Genomic DNA, 21,089 nt, shown 5'->3' with positions numbered 1-21,089 from the left:
CAACTGTACAACTGTACAAGGATCTTGGGTTAATATCCACAATGCGTCAACACCAGTTGTGTGAGCAAAGGGATGACTCAACTGAATAGCAGGAGATGGATTGCACATCTCTTGTATCTTCCAATTGCCTTATTCAAAGGTCTTTTCCTGCTTGGGGACAAAGATAAACAAGCACAAGCATTGCCTCTTAAGGAGGGCTTCAGACAGGTGCCTGGCCAAGTAACAGGCCAGGTCTTCCAGACTACATGAAGTTAGTGATGCTATACCTCAATTGGTTAAGCAACCAAGCAACAGCAAGTTCAAAAGGACTATAGCAACTAATGTACCTGAAATTAATCTAACATAATCAGTACACAGCTCAAACAGTCAAACAGACAAACTAAAAGTCAACAGTTAACTGTACACAAGCAATGCATCAAGCAAAGCATAAGCCAATGCTCAACCTAAATGACTTAGAAGCCACCTACAAAACAAACTTAATGTTAATCAACATCAATCAATCAATCAACTCAAGCCAAGTGAATTAATTCCTCCATGCCATATGCCTTTTGTCCTGAAAACACAACTCAAACATTAAGCACTAACCACTAGGACATGGCCTAGGGTCAAAATGGGAGCAATAAACCAAAACAGAACATGAAAATTATCAAAAACCAATATCAATCAAATGAGAATCAAATCCAAGTGGTCTCATATTCATATCATCAACCAATATCATTTCATAAAGCATTTAGTGCAAAGCATGCAATTTAGAACCTCATAGGACCAAACAGAAAGATCCAATTCAAATCAACTCACAAACATTTCAATAAATCCCCAAAAACTTCATGGTCAAACAGAATTCATAACATGATCTGCACACCAAATTTCAAGCCATTTGGACAATTGGAAGCAAGTCAAATAAAATCCATAAGTCAAGGCAAGGCAAAACAAGCTCATATAAGGCACAAAATCATGCATCAACTTCAAGCAAGCACAAAACAGAATTGGCACAAGATAAATGAACCAAACCAAAGACATGGCAAACTTCAAGATGTCTAGAATCACTCCACAAAATTTCAAGTCCATCCAATACATATCAAGAATTTAACAAATCATTTAAGATCATGACTCACAAAAGGTCCACAATTGGTCAAACAGAAAGGAAATTCTCAAACAAATTGGAAATACACTCAAAAATTCCATAAACAATTATGCTCAAACCTAACATCCAGAAGCATCAACATGCAAAAATTCAGCTCATTTCAAGTTCATATGGCATGGCAAATAAAATCAGGAAGTTAGACAAGAAATGGTGTGACACAAATTGTCACACCTAGATTCAACAACTCATATCTCACAAACCAGGAAAGAAAAAATCACAATCTCTATACCAAAATGTTCATTGAGATGTCAATTTTACACATGCAAAATTTCAAGAATTTTGGATCAAGCATCATCATTTCATGATCAAAATTTCAAGCAAGGTGCATGAAAGAACACATGTGAACAAACCCTAGGCCATTCAAAAAAATCACACGTGCACAATTTTTGTAAAAATCATCATAAAATAGTAGAGGTCTTAAGGAACACGGCACAAAGAATCTCACATCAATTGGATTAATGGTTTAGGAGATATGGAATTTGGAATGGAAGAAAAAATAAAAAAAAATGAAATGAAGGCATGTGAAATATGGTAACATATGATGAGAAAAATGCAAATGCCAAAAGTGGAATTGTCTCAGCCAGGACTCGAAGGGAGAGCGCTTTTGAAAAGAGGCGCGCTACAGCATAGTGGAGGACACGTGGTCCAGTTACATATCCACGAACACCCTAGCGCATGCAATAAGCCAAGAAACGGATCAAACACGCGTTTTCTGGAAAATCCTAGGGTTCTTATGATGTTCATCCACATTCATAGCTCAAGAACAAATGTTCACCAAATTTGACAAACCTTATACCATTAGAACCGTCCTCTAACGTACATTAACAATCTAACACTAATATAACCTAACTCATCCTGGATAACGAGATTCGAAGAGAAACATAATCATGCATCAAAATGAAAATCCATGTAACTTCCTCAATCCTTGATGAAAATTAATGATTCGAATTGCAGATTACTCTACGTGGAAGGATCTACAAGAAGCATTCATCAATTTTAAGAATTATCAAAATCGAAAACTCACCTTCAAGAATTGGCAGAAGTGAAAACGCGCGTTTCAGGCCATGGAAGATCCAAACAGATGCTCAATGATGATGAGGAAGATGAATGAAGCAAGGTTTGGATGTTGATTGTACACGATTTAGCTCAAATTTCCATTTGCCATTGTTGAAGCTCCCTTTGACAGTTCCAAATTCAGCTTGAAAACCTTGTGATCTTGCTTCCAACAGCCTCAATAATGCACATGGATCATGGATTGATAAAGATCTTGGCAAGGTTTGTGAAGAAAAATGAAGAAAAGTTGAGAGAAGAAGTTGAAGGATTTTGTGATTTTCAGATCTAGATCTCAATTCTGTTATGATTAGTCCAAAAGCAGTTATGATTTAGCTTATATATGTGATGTTAAACATGTTACTAATCATGATTAGTGTAAATGCTAAAGATTAAGTGAATTGGAAGTTTTGGTGCATTTTAGCATTTCACCCTTCACATGTGCAATTCAATGTAACAGTTCCAAATTCACTTGGAGCAAGTCAGAAATGTTGTTTGTAAGCTAATGCAAGTGGAATTGAGTGAAAACAATGAATAATTCTCAAAATGCACTTTTCCCTCCAAAATTCAAAATAGGTTCAAGTGAAAAATGCACTTTTTGTGTGATGAGTTTTAATGAAATGTGATGCATGAATTGAATAGAGGAGATCAAAAGAAATTTGCTCCAAAAAGTCCCACTCCATTTGGCCATTTGGTGTGAAAGTTATCCAACTTTGAAATTCAACTTTTCTTGACAATGATTTGATCATAACTTGCCAACCACACATGAGAAATTCATGTTCTTGGACTTTTTGGAAAGGTGAGAGCAAGATATACAACTTTCATGTTGGACAAAATTTCATTTGAAGCATTTTTGGACATGTAATTCTAAGGAGAAAACCTTTCCATTTTTGGCAATTTGGAATTACAAGTCACTTTCTATTTTTGGAAAGTTTTCATCTGACTTTATTTTCTTCATTGTCAATGTTTGAAATGTCAAATGAAACTTGTTTGGACATGAATGAAGTGTCTCTAACCCTCTCCCACCTCCAAATCCATCAGTTGACCTTTGGTTGACTTTGTCGACTGATAGATGAATTTGCCATGCACAGATGAACTTGAGCTTCAATCTCCTGATGAAATGGCTCAAACATGAACCCCCTAGCCTCCATAAGCTCAATGTAACCATAGAATGATCCCTCATCCATTTAAACCCCCATCTCCTTGCAAAACCCTGATTGGCACAATGGAGATGATTAGGGTTGACCAGAGGTCAAAACCCTAATCTCAAGGAATCTGATCAAGCATAAGGAATCTCTTGGTGATGACAAGACCATGAGGATGATGATGTACCATTTCAACCAAGATGATGCTCAACCTCCTTGAGGAACCATAAAACCCTAATTTGAAGCACCAACCCTCAGATGATTAGTGATCAATTCAATGAAACCCTCAGGCTTGAATCTCAACCTCTTCATCTTCTGATCAAGACCTAGGAGGATGACTTGCTTAATGTTGCCATGTGATATGCAAATATGCAATGACTAATGCCCTAAGAAATGATATGCAATATGTTAAGCTAGTCCCAAAAGAGGAGGGTAAATTTTGAGGTGTTACAGTCTCGACAAAGAACAACTAAAGATTTCACTTCAGATGCCTCACGAGCAGTCGTTGAGAAAATTGTAATTAGGATTTGTTGTGCATATGATTTGTTAGGTGTAATTTAAATTGATTTGGTAAAAATATATCTTATTCATGTTGTGTAGGATTCATTGATTGATATGGCCAATCCGGGTATTTTTGTTCCACAACCACGACATGATATATTAGTAGAAGCAATCAGAACAAAGGAATACGGTGGTCGTGTTCATGGTGCTAGAGAAGGCATTGGACTGAGATTATTCTTTGGTACATCGATAAAAAGCATAGACATGCAGAGGAAAGAGATGGACGGGATTGTTGAGAAGAAGTTAGCAAGTGAGTGTGAACTGCAAAAGAAAAAGTTGGAAGATTTAGAGGCAGTGTACAATAATAAGTTGAAAGTTGAGTTTGCACATGAACGAGAATTTGTATGAAAGAGATGGTTGAGCTTGTTGCGGTATGTGAAAATAGTGTTTTATCTTCTGCTCTTTTTTTCTCATTTTATTGATGTTATGTAATGGATGCAAGGTTATGGATGGATGTAACTTGATGTATGTTGTTGATGATGCAGTGTGATGTATGGAATGTTGGCAGCACTGAACTCGTGTCCCTTGATTTCTTCTTCTTTTTTCTATTTTTCTCTTTTTACTTTATTGTATGGAATGACGCAAGATGTCTTGATGATACTGGTATGATGGATAAAATGATATGGGATGATGAAGCCATACAGCTGCAAAGAGCTCATGCTACACAACAAGCCAACCTCATTTCTTCTTTTTCTTATTTTTAAATTTAATTTATTGTATGTAAAATTTATGTAATATATATGTATGTATTATTAACAATAGGTGGATTTATGTAGATGTAATATCAATGTATGAAATGTAATTTGTGATTATGATAAAAACTTAATTAATTAAATCCATTTTGGAATTCTATTTGTGCTTATGTATGGATGATGTAGCTATTGTATCTCTTGTTCAAATGTAATGAAAAAAACATTAAGTTAAAACCATTCTCCTTTTATTCAAAATGTACAGTAGATGCAAAATTGGTTTTGTAAAATCTGGAATGTATATGAATGGAAGATGACATGAAGTAGAAATGAAAAGTAAAAGAACAAACTATGATTAAATGAAAAGTTTTATTCAAAAGAAAAGAAACTAACCCTAATGAGATAGAATGAACTTAAACTTCCAATTTGAATAGTATACATAAAGTAAGTATGAGTAACAATAGCCAAAGGCTCCAAACATGACTTATTATTATGGAAAATGCAGAGCAATATGAATGAAGATGGAATAGATTAGAAGTAACCAAACTAACACAATGCAATGCAATGAGTATCCATAATGAAATTGTCCTAAGTTCCAATTAACCCAAGCCTAAAAATGCAACAGATGCAATACAAGATAAACTAAAAAGAAAAAGGATAAAGGTAGTGGTGGGATAAAATTAGGTATGACACATGTGATCTTCAATTTACTTCACTTTTTTATATAGATGTTTAACAATATTACACCATTCTCACAAGAAGACTTTAAATATGTTTGTACATGTTCGGCATTTTGCTTCGATGCACTTTAGAGGTCAGGGTGATCACACATGAGTTTATAATACATGTTCTATATTTTGGGGTTTAATGTAAATAATATTTAGGTTGTTTACATTTTATTAAATCCATATTTTGTAATATATGTTTGCTATATTTTTGGGTTTGATTTAAATATAGTATAGCCATATTTTGGTTACAAAGATATGTGTAACTGATGGTTCTGTTGTGGTAAAAATATCGTATAAAATACAGATACTAAAAATATATGCATATATAGAATAATAAATCATTTTTTTAAAAAACATAGCATTTCAGCATGGTTGATTAAGATGATCATGTCGATAGATAGCGCGTTAAATATTATATATCATGGTATGGCTGGGAATCAAACTCATGACCATTATATATTTCACAACCGTTGTTTAAGATAATCGTTGTGATAGAAAGTAGCATACTTCCTACCACCCCTACCTTATCATGGTTGGTCAACCGTGATGGTATCCTTTTTCCAATCGTGGTGAAAAGGGCCTTTACGCAGTAGTGATTGCTTTACTTGCAGCCAACTTTACATCATAATGTATATACGTCTTGGCCATTTCTAATAGGTCGTTGAAGGCTTTAAGGGCCCTGTTCAATAACTCTTTTTAAATTTGGATCTCAGTTGGAGTCCAAGACTTAACAAACTTTTTTTCCATCTCACTAGCAGTTCTCTTGACCATTATTGCTTCTTTGTTGAACCGCTCAATATAGGATCGTGGTGGTTTTTATTTACCTTATTTGAATGATCATGTGTTTTCTACTTACTTGGGATGCCTTTGAGATATTGTGAAGTGCACGGAAAAACGTGTGTGAAGTTCGCCCTAAGAACTAATCAATTTGTTTCTCGATCCTAATAGGGTATTTGTCTATTCTTATTTTGAATTATTTCTATAATGATACATTTTCATCCCTTTTAAAATCATCGGAATTCGAAGATGAAAAGAGAAACAAAGAATATCACTAACGTGTAAACAAATAGTTTTAGAGTAAACATTATAAAATCTCCAAGATAATTTAAAAAAAAAACGACAGAGAAAGAGAATAGATTTTCTTCTATTAATAGCTACTTAAAGTTTTCAAAAGCTTAGGTATTATGTGATAAACTACTTAAAGTTTTCAAAAGCTTAGGTTTTTCAAAAGCCCACATTTTACAAAGAAGCGGAATTCTCTAAGTCAACTTTAATAATTTATTAATATTTTGCTATCACATTTATAAACAGGATTCTATTGGTTGTTCAGAAATATATTTAATTTTCTGAATCAGATACAAAGTTTAATTTTGTTATCACATTTAATTTTTCTAATATCATATATAGAGAGAGAGATTCTAATTAGTGGAGTCAAGTTTTTTTAACTACAGTGTTATATAAAAATAAATATGTTTAACAATGATGATATTATTTTTATTACTCTTTTTATCCTTAGGATTTTTGTTACATCAATAAAAATAATAGAAGTTGCAAAATTTTATAAAATTATAAAGAAAATTATTTGATTGAATAAATAAATAAAAATTGAAAATAAAATAATTAAAATACAAAAAGAAACCTTAAAAATGACTATAATAAAACTTTGTATTACATTTATAACTAATATTTAAGATTGATTTAATAAAATAATTAGATATTACAAAACAATATATTTAATTTAATGGGGTAATAATTAATATTTAATGATATTAATATAAAATAATTGAGTATTTACTAAATAAAAATTTATTTGTTTTAAAAGTAAAATATATTAGACACTTGTTTTTCTAAAATTGGGTATCTTTTATTTATTTAATTTTGGTATCATATTTATAAGTGGAATTTACTTGGTTGGTTTATGAATATATTTATTTTTTTCAAATCAGGTAGAAAGTTTAATTTTTCTATCATATATAATATTTTTAATAATTATATATATATATATATATATATATATATATATATATATATATATATATATATATATATATATATATATATATATATATATATATATATATATATATATATATATATATATATATATATATATATATATATATATATATATATATATATATATATATATATATATTTATACTTATTTTCCTTAAAATCAAGTAACCTATGTTAAACATATTTATTTGTTTTAAAAGTAACATACATTAGACATTTGTTTTTCTAAAAATTTAGTTTCATTTATTTATATAATTTTGATATCATATTTATAAACTAGTTTATGAATATATTTAGTTTTTCTAAATAAGGCACAAAATTTAATTATGCTATCACATTTAATTTTTTTAATATCCGGTATTGTTTTATATGTATCTATTTATTGTTTTTTTTTATTTTTATACTTACTTTCTTTAAAATCAAATATCTTATATTAAACAAATTGTTTTGTTTTAAAAGTACTTAGACACTTGTTTTTCTAAAAAATTGGTATTAATGAGTAACACTAAAACTACAATTTTCATTATAAATACAAAAATGTCACTGTATATAATTTTTATATTTTTTTAAAAAATAAATAGGTATGATATCAATAATTATAAAGTTATTTTTCTACTAGTGATTTCATATTATGTTTTCTTTGAGACTCAGTTTCGATTGACTATCACTATTCTTGGGGCTTCTCTTTCCCTAGGTATTTGTTGTTTGACCCTACGGGGTTCTCTCTGGTCGACTTTGACACCATTGGGTACAAACTGTTGGATCTGATTTATTGTTGGGTCTTCTCCTAAGATCAAACCCCGGTTCTCTACCATCCATTCTCGATGAGGTTGTCGAACTGGCGCTTGAGTGACACCAAAGAAATCTGCAATTCGCGTTATCTACACTGCCAATTATTGATTAGTCTGAGCATTTTGCTGATTAGTTTGGGTAGTATTTTGGATTAGAGGATTGAATATTGTCCCCATATGTTGGACAAGTATATGAACCATTTCATGGCTGCTTTCGTCAATGTGTTGCGTTAATACCGCCGTATAATTGGTTGTGAAAGTGGGTAATTGGGAAGAAAGTCACACCCCTAAGGATTGATAGTGATTGGATTTCTAAGAACTACAAACAATATACAAACATTCAAACTTTGTTAGTCGCACGTAAAATGTTCGACAATTTGTTTCAACTAACATTTTTGTGTGTGCATCATTCGAGATAGTTTTTACTATTGTAGAGTATTCAATTAGTTGTTTTTAGTCGTTGTTGATTGACTTGTGGATTATTATCATAATATTGACACCTTTACGCATATCTGGGCTATTCAATAGTAGGTTCGGTTAGACAATTCTTGATCTGAGAAATATTTGAAACTTGTTTTTGCGCCATAAATTTTTCTATGTCAAATTTTCGAATAAATTTTTAACTTGAGATCTATTCACCCCCCCCCCCCCCCCCCCCCCCTCCTCCTCCTCTAGATATATAAGTTTATCGTCTAACAAGGTGGTTGTTTGATTTACAAAGGGTAAAGCGATTAAAGATGCGTCCGAAGATGCATCATGAAAACACGTGAGATCAATTTTGGATTTTCAGAAGCGTGAACCACACCATAAGAGTGAAAAAAAATTCCCAAAAATATTGAACTTCCACTAGAAGTGAAATCTAACTTCCAGTAGAAGTAAAATCTAATGACTTTATACACTTTAATTGTTCAGTCCAAAATGCAAAACTCATGGTACATGAGAAAAAAAACATATGGTGCATGAGTAAAAGCTTAAACGTATCTCTATCTTTCAAAAGATGTAGTTAAAGCTATCAAAATGGGCTAACCGACCTAAGCAGACCAGTCTTGGCGGGCCTCAAATTTTTTAGGATGGGCCAAAAAAACCTCAATTGTAATATAAGCTCGAAAGTTACTAACTCAACCTGGTCCTAGATGGACTTCGGACTATCCAACTCTAAATGATTTTTTTTTAATAAAAAATTAAAACAAAGACCTCGTAATATTTATTATAAATAAAATTAAAAATTATATTATTTTAAAAAATTTTATAAAATATTATATTATATTATCTTTTATAAATACTATAATGTTTTTTCAAATACAACACATATCTAAATTGTATAAAATAATATTCGAATATTTTTTGTAAGACAAACTAATAGAATATAAGAAAGAGTGTTTATTATGTTAATGTATAAGATTTAAAAGATAAAGATTGAATAGAATAGAGATAAATTTTGTGATGTTTTATTTTGGAGCAAGAAAATATATATATATATATATATATATATATATATATATATATATATATATATATATATATATATATATATATATATATATATATATATATATATATATATATATATGCGCGCGCTTAATGAACTGCCCGACTCATATGGAGTAGCTCTAATGGGTAGCATGATTTTTAGAATCTGATTAAAAAATTTTGAAAAATATAAATTCTAATTTTAAAGCGTAAATTGTATGATTTTTCGACCATGACGGATTGCCTCATATTGACTAATCATTTTGAGAAGTCTAGATATACTTATTTTGGCTTAAAGGCACGTTATTTTATTTTAATATATTATATTAAATATCTGATCCAAGTAAAATATATAATAATATTAAAACATGTAATAGTATTAAAACATGTAATGCACGTACGGGCAGACGCATAAAATGATTTAATTTTTAAAAAAATAAATTGAAATATGATATAATAAATAAATGGCTTTACAGGATGGACATTAACCATTTAATTTATAAAAATATGAAAACAAATCATTCTAACTATACAAAATATTAATTAATCCAAAACTTTGTGTCATCGATCAATCTTTTACAAATTTTCAGTACCACTTTTCACTTCATGACATTTTCTAATAACGCTTTTTCTCCCAACCAAATACTGTTGGACAATAAGCACAGAAAATTGCGTACCAAAACTAGTTGAAGCCAACATGTCACCTATAACACCAAGTTCAGGATGATCACACCATTCCAACAAACTCGAAAAAATCACCGAGTTCTTACCACTTCCTTGTCCAACAATGTACAAATCATATCCAGGTTTATCAATATCGTTAAGAAGCGTTGGAATCTCTTCGCCCGTATTCAAATGGACTTCCTTCTTTGAGTAAACAATTGAATCGTTATTGCTCACTGCCTTGTGCCTGAAGGAAATTATACTCTTCATCCAACTCTTTTTGCATCACATTGTCTATAACCGTCGACAATATTCCGTGACGAGACTTACTTTTTTCCATTTTCAATTTTGTTTCTTCTGCGTCCTTACCTAACAGATTGATCGTCACAACATGTAATTGTGTTCCTGGATGCCCCGCCATTCTCCATGCAATAGACAAGGCTTCACGGTCGTCAGGTCCACCGATGAAAATCATTATAATGCGCTGTTTTGTTTCTAACAATGATCCTAAACCTCGATCCACAAAGATCCCTACTGAACAAGGTGCTTGTTGTAGAACATTTTTGTTTATCTCACAATGTTCATTGTGGATTATTTTCGGAGCATCTTCTATTATTAAGTGCTCTTTGTGAAAGGGGAGGAGAATTAGGCTGGCGCATTTCTCTTCGGCAACGTTGTAAATGTCCTCATGGATAGTTGTGTAGGACGAGACAACACTTGATATGTCAAACCTAACCGCATTGTATTGTTCTACGAGTTCTTCAAATGTGTTAGTTATGCTCTCAAACACTAATTGTGATCCATAGTTGGTTGTTTCTGCGCCACCAACCGTGCCGTTTGAATTATCCATTTGGGAAACAAGAATAGTTGTGCCATGTTTAGTGAGTTGAACTAAGTGAGCTACAGAGACATGTATAAGTGAAAGTCTCGTAGCATTTGTGGCTTCAATGACATGGATCATGTTATTGGCATGTTTAGCATTGTGGACACAAGCGACGATTCGAAGCTCCACATCGAACATCAGTTTTTGCACGGTCCTTAATTGCAATGGCATGAATCGGAATTTTGGGTTGTATATTGCATTGATCAAGGGAGAAACCATTATAGTCATTACTATAATAGCAAGCATCATAACCATAAAAGTATATGGATCCAAACTCTGCAAAGCAAAAAGAAAAAAAAAAGTAACTTGGTTAAAAGGCTGTTTGATTTAAATCATGTCATAATAGAAAATTGGTAGTTTAAAATTACCCTTTTGTCCCAAGCAACATTCAGTAGTATGACAAGCACGATACCCTTGGTGTTGAGAAGCAATCCAATGGCAACTCCATCTCGGGCAGGCATACCGAAGAAGAAAGTGACAATCACAGAGCTCAAAAATTTAGGTGTGCATAACAAAAGTGTAATCAACAACATTAAACCTGCATTCTTTTGCTTAAAAAGGAAAGACAACTTGAGTCTAAAACCAAATCCAACAAAGTAAACAGGACACAGAATCTCAGAAACAAAATCGGCCGACAATTCCAAAACCATATCAGCAAACTTTCCATGAGGCAAAATTAATCCAAACACAAAAGCTCCAACAATAGGATATGTACCGAGAGAATTTGTAATGTACGAACAAATAAACACTCTCGTCAACACGTCCAACAAGTGTGATTTTTGCCACGTGTTCATACTTGTTATGTGTTCAATGATTGGAGTAAGGATAGGTCTCACCACAGCAAAGCAAAAAACTATGAACATCAAAGTAGAGATTACTGGGAGATAAGACTTTCCACCTCTAGTCGAATAAGGAATCAACAAGGTGAACATAACCCAACCATATGCGTCGGTTAACATAGCTGCTCTCAATGTATCTTTTCCAAGCTTTGTATATAAAAGTTTAAGATTAGCTAAGATTCTTGCAAGGACAGGGAAACCTGTTACAAAAAGTCCTAAACACTAGAATAAATATGCTTCGCCTTGATTTTCTTTTGGTGTTTGTGCAAAAACATCATTTTTATCTATAAATTTTTGTTGTAGAGCTAGAAATCCAATACCAAATAACATTGGCGTCACAATGTCGGAAATTGTTATGCTTGTACCTTTCTTCCTTGATCTTAAGATGGTGTCTGAATTCATTTCTAATCCACTTAGGAACACATAGTACATTATTCCTAAGTTTGCAAAGGTTTCAACGGCTAGGATTCCATATTGACTGTAAAACAAGGAAAATATCCATTCGAAATTTCCCAACAGACTTGGACTCAGAGTAAAACCAGCTTACATTATATAAAGTTCAAAAATTATTATATTTTTTATCTCTCATTTATGCAACGCAATCTTAACGTATGAACTTTTATATGTTTTTATGTTGAAAATTCAATGTGACTAACTATCATGTGTATTGATGATTCAAATTTACTGACAAAAGAAAGAAAGAAATATATGATGAATGAATACTTACTAACACCTGCGCAATAATGAGGGGCACGCGAAGGGACTTGAGGACGAAGTAGAAAAGCCGAGAAACCAAAATATCATAAGCAATTTGGAGACACAAAAGAGGAACGCGTTTTATCATAATATCATCAGCCATCCAGATATTATTTGAAGGACTAAATGATACATTATAACATGCATAATTTGCCATCTCCATCTTTTTTTTTATTGTTCTTTCTTCTCTTGATTAATTTCTTATGTTAATGTGTTTTTTTCTTCTCATTTAAATAGTGTTTTTTGTTTTACCTTAATAACATGCAAGTTATGATGAACAATGATGTATTAGTGCTGGCAAATGCAATTTACATTGTTTGTTGCTACTATTCTACATAATGATGTATTTCCGCTTCCGCCATACACTAAATTTTGACATTGAACCTCTATTAATTACTTAAAACAAATTCAAATTGATAAAAACTAACTGATGACGATATCAGAATGTTCTATACCGCTTTCCGAATGTCTTCTTTTATTTCTCAAAATATTAAATCTGTTTTCAAAATTGTTTAAAAAAACTAATGAGACATTAAGTTAGATAAAAAAAATTATAAAAGAGAAATGTATAAATACCAAATTAAAATTCTGAACTTAAAAAAAAATATTTTACATTATCTAAGATAAAATCATTATTCTATCTATTTAATTGTCAACTGTTCATAAAAAAAATAATAAGAATAAGATCACTTTTTATATAAAAATAATAATTTATTATAGAAATTTTAATATAACATACCCAAAAAATAAGCATATTAATATTTTAATTATAGAAATATGCAACTTTTATCTTAAGCACCTTTAAAATTGAGCACATTATTGATTAAATTTAATATGTAACTATTTTAAACACAGATAAGGCATTATTCCCTACCTCTCTCTTATCCTCCTATACACCTTGCCATATCTATCACACTGAAATTGATCCTTCTGGCGAGCTAGATCACTGAAATTGATAGGGCAGATTCTACGAGCTAACCAAGTATTACTGGACAAAAATGTTGTATACAGTATAAACACAAGGATATAGTACACACAAGAATATAAACACAAGTTTCTTAGATTCTAAGAAACTTTTAAAATTATGCCAAGGTTACAGTTATATCAAACTTCAGTTACATTCAATGCAAACATGAAATATTGAATGCCAACAAAGAATAACCTTGTCAAGTGATACTGTGCAACCAATTACAAGAAAAAGAGAAGGTTTGTATATTACCGAGACCAGATTTTTGCACATCTTCCTATCTTTCCAAGCTCTAATTTGGTGTTGCAGATCAACTTTCCCCTACACACAGGTCTTCTTGCTTGAGCTTCAAGGACAAGATCATCAATCTCTTACACCCTTACCCACCCTTTTCTTTACTTCCATCCTGTGTGCATTTGACTAACATACATTTGACCCTAGTGAACTGGTAAGTGACCTGCCTAATATTCAATCAAAGTATCAAGTAGTCACATGTAGATGAGAACAACACCCACGTGAGTTTAGACACCACTGTAAGGAAGTCTGGTTTAAATCAAGCTAAAGACTTATTACAGTTCCAACGAAAGATGCAGAACGCAATTTAACCTCATAAGTACTCCGTCAAAATTACAAAATCAAAGAAACATGAGTCCCTTATTATATATTGCCTTTCATTAGAAAAGCTTAGCTGGCTGCGGCTTACAGCATAAATTATGGGTTTCCACTATTGGATAAATCATAGCATAAAATCAACCATCTTTCCACCATGGCAAACATAATCAAATATAGTGGTACCAATTCACAAATAGAAGGAAGAAATTCAGTTCCAATAGTTTCTCCATGTTCTGTTTTGGAATTCAAGTATAGAACATAGACTCTTTCAATAATCAAATTGCCACAGTACATCAATATATAGCACTTTGAGATTCATTTGACAAACAAATCAGTAATTAAAAGCCCACAACAAATTCTGTATGTACCTGCGGACAGCAAGACCACCAAGGAGTTTGTAACGAAGAGACTCAGCCTGAGCAATGGCACAAAGTCCTCTGTTGTTAACCTTCTCAGCATAAAGCTCTCTCTTCCTATGTATCCTCCTATACACCTTGCCATATCTATCACACTGAAATTGATCCTTCTGGCGAGCTAGATCACTGAAATTGATAGTGCAGATTCTACGAGCTAACCAAGTATAACTGGACAAAAATGTTGTACACAGTATAAACACAGGAATATAAACACAAGTTTCTTATATTCTAAGAAACTTTTAAAATTATGCCAGGGTTACAGTTATATCAAACTTCAGTTACGTTCAATGCAAACATGAAATATTGAATGCCAACAAAGAATAACCTTGTCAAGTGATACTGTGCAACCAATTACAAGAAAAAGAGAAGGTTTGTATATTACCGAGACCAGATTTTTGCACATCTTCCTATCTTTCCAAGCTCTAATTTGGTGTTGCAGATCAACTTTCCCCTACACACAGGTCTTCTTGCTTGAGCTTCAAGGACAAGATCATCAATCTCTTACACCCTTACCCACCCTTTTCTTTACTTCCATCCTGTGTGCATTTGACTAACATACATTTGACCCTAGTGAAGTGCCAGAAGTGTCTACTTCTGCTTCAGATCCTCATATTCATTTTGTTTTAGACCAGCATGAATGAGAGGTTTGTGAAGACTACCAACAAGTGCGGCGAAAACTCTATCATCAGGTATTAGGCCCATTTTCATCATCTCATCATACAACTTAAATGCTTCATCTGCTCTCCCCTCCTTGGATAATCCTGAAATAATTGATGTATGCGTTGCAACATTTCCAGTTATCCCCTTTAACCTCATTTCATTGAAAATTTTAAGCGCCTCGTTTACCCTACCAACAATACATTCCCCGTGTATTAGCGATGTGTATGTATATACATCTGGCGATAACCCCTTGTTTATCATTTCAGATTTTGTCGAATGTGCTTGCTTCACTTTTTCTTTCTTGCAATACGCATCAATAAGAGTGTTATATGTAACAATATTAGGCACTTCTCCCCTTTTCTCCATATCCCTAAAGAACCTCTCGGCTTCAGCAAGGTTTCCTTCCTTGCAATATATCTCGATAAACATAGTGAAAGTCACAACATTTGGTTCCACTCCTTTCTCTACCATTGAATTTAAAGTACACTTGGCTTCGTCATACCTATGCAATTTACAGAGCCCATTTGCAAGAATGTTGAATGTAAACACATCTGCTTTGAATCCTTTCCTTTCCATGATGGCTTGCAGCCTCAAAGCTTCATCCATCATTCCTCTTTTGCAGTAGCCATCTATCATCGTGTTAAATATTATTATATTTAGGTCAATTCCCTTACTCTGCATCTCTTCCAATAAGATTTCCGCAGCTTCCATTTGACCTGCCTTGCACACACCACCAATCAAGGCGCCGTAAGTATGTGCATTAGGAGCAATGTTTCTCTGAGTCATCTCATCAAACAACGCAAAGGCCCTTTTCATATTTCCTAATCTACAATTCCAAGTTATCATCGACGAATAGACATAAACATCAATTTCTAGATTTCTTTCACGCATTTCCTCGAATATCTTCTCAGCCTCCCCAATATCAGCAGAACTGGAATACCACTGAATCAAAATACTATAAGTAGCCACACTAAAAACAATACGTTCCTTCTCCATCAACCTTAGTATCTCATCAACTCCCTTTTGATCCTTTCTTCCAACATACGCATTTAACAATGTATTATAAGTAAAGACAGTCGGTTTCACAATGCTTTTACTGACCATCTCATCCATCAACTCCTTGGCTTTCTCAACCTCTCCTCTCCTACACAGCCCATCAATCACAAGTGTCAAAGACTGAACCCTAATTTCAATTCCATTAGACTCAACCATCCGGCGGAAGAATCTAAGACATAAGTCAACCTCAGCGCATCTCTTCAAAGCAAGCAAAAGCACAAAACAAGACCTCTCCTCTATCACCAACCCCTTTCCTTCGACATAATCATAAACTCTAATTGCCTCTTGGAACAACCTATTATCAGAACAAACCCTAAACAACATATCACAAAGCTTCTCAACAAAATGAGACTCAAATTCATCCACCAAATGAATAATACCCGAAACAGGACAGGGAAATTCGGAATCTGTAACTAGGGAATTCAAAATAGTCTTCATGGTGGCGAATTTCCGAGCTTTTAAGAGTCTAGAAAAGAGAATCAAATGGGCTTTGAGATCAGGTTTGAGTGAAATGCTGGAATGATGGGTTTTAAGAAAGTGGAAAAAGGGTAAATAGGAATGAGGTTGGAGAATAGGGTCGGAAAGAACACGGTAAGTAACATGGGGGGTGATGCAGGAAAGTATGGAGCGAAGTTGGGTGTCACTGAGTTTGAAATAGTTGGAGTTAGTTGAATTGATGAGGACGTGAGTAATTTTACGAGCAAGTTCATGTTGGTTTTGTTGGTGGTGGTGGTGCTGATTTGAAGGAAGAGACGCACCTTTGTTGAAAATTCTCAAAAGGGTTTTCTGGGAACACATTGTTTTGGTTTCACAAAGACAGTGTTGAAAAATTGAGTGAAGAGGAATTGAGATGGTTACACAGACCTTGTTATAGTTGTTGATGGTTTATTCAATCCAAGAGAGCTTGTTAGATGCAGCGCGTTTTGAGTATGAATAAATCTACTGACGAAGTTTCAGTGTTCGCAGCTCACTGAAATTGTGAGGAGTGGGTCTCTTCAAAGTTTTTGAGTTTATTGCACTTTCCTCCCTTTAAATCCTATTTGAGATTTTGGCCGCTAAGTTTTGAAGTATTTGACTTTTGACCCACCTTTGAAATTTAAAATAGAAATTGAATAAAATGTTTTTTTTCGCTCTTTAAACTTTTTCAAAAATATTTACAAATTCTAGACTTCTCGATAGAACACTCTGAGTTTGGAACATCTTTAAGTTACAATTATTTATTTAATCCGTAAAATATGTGTATGAAACCTTTTTTAATATAATTTTATTATAAAAAAATATAAAGTTTTATGTTGTAGGTTTTTTACACACCCTGAAAGATAATATTGATTATAAAAAGATGTGGATAAAAAATTATAAAGATTATTTACATTTTAAAGTTTAAAAATGTTTTTTAATGTCAAAAACTATTTAGGAGAAATTTAAAAAATAAGAAAAAAATTCACAAAATAATACAATAAATGAATAGATGTCGGTAGGGAGACAACAAACTGCTCTATTTAGGTCTAATATAAGAAAAACAATTAGAATGAAGTATGACAAGTATAAAAGAGGCACATATACAATTTAGGTTTGTTTCGAAAAAAATATGAGGGTGGCGTGGTTCAACGAACGTTTTTTTTTAAATTACCACTATTTAAAAAAAAATCCAAAATAATCATTATTTCAAAAAGATTTCTAAAATAACAACTGTTTAAAATAGATGCGTCAGATGAAATGGCACGTCCATTTTGCATTAAGAGGAGGCGCCAACATCACTGGCGCATGCTTTGCAAGCATTGCATGATGGCTCCAAGTGAGCTGGCGCATGCATTGGGGGTCATTAGGTGGCACCAATTCATCTGGCCCCTACATGTTTTGCCATGTGAGACAGTTAGCCCTTTGGTGCATGCATTTTCTTACTCCTCTATAAATACATCGCCCTGCATGTTGTTGTAAGCCCTAGAGGTCAATACTTTTGGTACTTGTATCGAATTACTTATTAATAATAAAAGGTTTTTTCTTTATTATGTCTATTTAATAAAGTCCCTAGAATAGCTAGTCAGTTTAATGTATCAAGTGTGACTTAATCATGAGATCACATTAAACATAAGGACACTATTCTTAAAGTATCCGTAGTCGAGCTTTATTGTGAAGTGGGATAACATTAAAGCATTAAGCCTATTATGTATATAGACTGATGATCACATCTCATGGATCATGGATAAGGAGTTATCAAGTCTTAAACATAGGTATGAATATTAAGAGTAATATTTATACTGGATTGACCCGCTATGAGAATACTATATAGAATTTTATGCAAATTGTCATAAGTTATTGTCATGGTGATAATGGTGTATGTCACCCTTCGACCTGAAACCACTATGGATCCTAGATGTAGAGTTAAGTGCCTTATTGTTGATCAAACGTTGTCCGTAACTGGATGACCATAAAGACAGTTGATGGGTATTCCACGAAGCATGCTGAGGGACATGAGTGACCTAGATTGAATTTACCCATCCTGTGTAACAGGATCAATGTCTATGGGCCCAATATTGAACTGGACAAGGATGACACGGTCTATGCCATGTGTTCAATATAGACATAAGGGCAAAAGGGTAATTAAAACACATAAGTATTATCAAAAAAGGATTTTTCAGATCACATGACATTTTCGTGTCTTGGGTAGCAGTAATGTGTTGCTAGATACCGCTCACTGTTTATTATGTTAAATACGTGATGTAATATAATTGTCAATGCCGCGAAAACCTACAAGGTCACACACAAAAGGACGGATTGATGAGAGATAGAGTAACTAAGGAACAACGTAAGGTACGGTGCACTTAAGTGAATTGTAGAACATCGTAAGGTACGGTGTACTTAAGTAGAATACGAAATATGGTAAGGTACCACGCGCTTAAGTGATTTTGGCATATTATAATATATGGGTCATATACACTTAAGTGGGCTTTTTAGCTTGCAGCCCACACAAGAGGTTCTATAAATAGAACCCTTGTGCAGAAGCATTTGTGCAGTTGCAATTTCGTTTCTCTCTCTCTCTCACTCAAAGCCTTCATTCGTAGCAGCTAGCACTGAGATTGAAGGAATCCGTTCGTGTGGACTGAGTAGAGGCGTTGTCATCGTTCAACGTTCGTGATCGCTCTGTAGATCTGCATCAAAGGTTTCAATCGCCACAAGAGGTAATGATTCTATCACTGATCATGCCCATTCGCAAGGATCACTAAAGGAGAAAAATTAAAATTCCGCTGCATTTTGGATCGCCCATCTCCTTCAGTGGTATCAGAGCCACTTACGAAACCATGCATCTGATAGTTGTTTATTTTCTGTATTTTATGTATTAATACGATTAAAAGACATAATGAATCAAAGAATAAATTAGTAATTAAATTTGGCATCATGTGTGTACGATTTGGATGATTGATGTTGACTATGCTTCGGAATCCGATGTTAGTATGGTGAAGCAGCGATACATCGATTGTCCATAGGTTACACAATTGAGATCGATCAAGTTATATATATGATATAAGTAATCCTGATGCAAAATACGGTATATAAGATATATTGTTTCTGTTTCGTTCATTCAAACACTTAATGGTTGTTTTCCTTTGAGTGATCAATGGTCATTTGCTTCTTGATCCGACATTAGTATGGTGAAGCAATAACATATTGATCAATCATACTGAATTAACAATCGAGGTGTGTTTGACGGTCTGAAATTGGTGCATTAGGGTTAATGACGGCATAAGGGTTGTGTTGTCAAAGAGTTATGTGATTAGGGTTGTGACTGCGCAAGAGTTGTGCTTTAAAGTATCAAGTGTTGATGCGAAAAACGACGTCAATTTCAAATGAATTGTTCATTAAAATAATAATAATTTGGTTTTAATTAATTAACAGAATTTAAAATAATAATAATAATGTGTTTATTATTATTGTCTTGTGGTGATCGGTTATGGCCTTAGTTTTTCTTTATTTTTTTTTTGGGATTTTAAAATACGACCTGCGTGTCGTGCCTCTCTTTTAATCTCTTAATGTAACTTCTTTTCTCATCTCACTCCCTCGTATGTAAAACGAGTTTCTTTTATGTAATGTAATGTTATGAAGAAAGAGAAGAATACAATATCAAAGGAGGACAACCTTGAAGATCTTGTTTGGAGAAGCTTAGATCGTTATTAGGTTAACTTAGGTTCTCTCATTGGCTTGGGAGAATAATTGTGCTAGGGGCCATAACTATTTCATTATGTATGTTGATGCATGTGAATGTATGTTGATACATGTGAGAGACGATTTATATGATAAATAAGCCTGTGAGATCAGAATAATTGCAAATTCCCTCAAATTAAATATTAAGTTTATGTTTTCCAAGTTTTAGCACTCATCAATACTAGTATCGGATAATGTAGGTTTCGCATACGCGAGATGCATGTTCTATATTAGTAAGGTGCGATGGGATAATTGTAATATCCAATTGCGAAAACAATGGGTCAAACTTAACTAAATAAATTATAATAAGATTATATATGTTTAGAAGCAAGAGTTGGAAATGATATATGTGATGGATTGGAATAAGGAGTTATTCACCCAACTAAAATATTCAAGAGTTATATTAGATACAATTGGAAGGAGTTCCTACTTAAATAACCTAG

At 33.0% G+C, this 21,089-nt stretch overlaps 2 protein-coding genes across 4 annotated transcripts; both read right to left on the bottom strand.

The window, feature by feature from the left end:
- Positions 1-10,160: 10,160 nt before the first annotated feature.
- Positions 10,161-13,340, bottom strand: LOC127098359 (cation/H(+) antiporter 15). Its single transcript, XM_051036939.1, has 2 exons — positions 11,509-13,340; positions 10,161-11,416 (listed from the first exon to the last, which is right to left on the bottom strand). Exons 1-2 carry the CDS (start codon positions 12,097-12,099, stop codon positions 10,484-10,486), a joined length of 1,524 nt encoding a protein of 507 aa, XP_050892896.1. The 5' UTR covers positions 12,100-13,340; the 3' UTR covers positions 10,161-10,483.
- A 439-nt stretch (positions 13,341-13,779) lies between these two features.
- LOC127098358 (pentatricopeptide repeat-containing protein At2g32630) lies at positions 13,780-17,454 on the bottom strand. Of its 3 annotated transcripts, none has more exons than XM_051036937.1 (3): positions 15,113-17,454; positions 14,683-14,898; positions 13,780-14,163 (listed from the first exon to the last, which is right to left on the bottom strand). In XM_051036937.1, exon 1 carries the CDS (start codon positions 17,242-17,244, stop codon positions 15,319-15,321), a length of 1,926 nt encoding a protein of 641 aa, XP_050892894.1. In that variant the 5' UTR covers positions 17,245-17,454; the 3' UTR covers positions 13,780-14,163; positions 14,683-14,898; positions 15,113-15,318. The 3 variants fall into 3 exon arrangements, with proteins under 3 accessions (XP_050892894.1, XP_050892895.1, XP_050892893.1); XM_051036938.1 differs by having other exon boundaries at positions 13,780-14,159; XM_051036936.1 differs by having other exon boundaries at positions 13,780-14,898.
- Positions 17,455-21,089: the final 3,635 nt, after the last annotated feature.

This window comes from Lathyrus oleraceus, chromosome 6, assembly GCF_024323335.1.
Source record: "Lathyrus oleraceus cultivar Zhongwan6 chromosome 6, CAAS_Psat_ZW6_1.0, whole genome shotgun sequence".
NCBI lineage: Eukaryota > Viridiplantae > Streptophyta > Magnoliopsida > Fabales > Fabaceae > Lathyrus > Lathyrus oleraceus.
The sequence above is the reverse complement of the archived record's forward strand: the minus strand, read 5'-3'. Positions and strand labels throughout refer to the sequence as shown.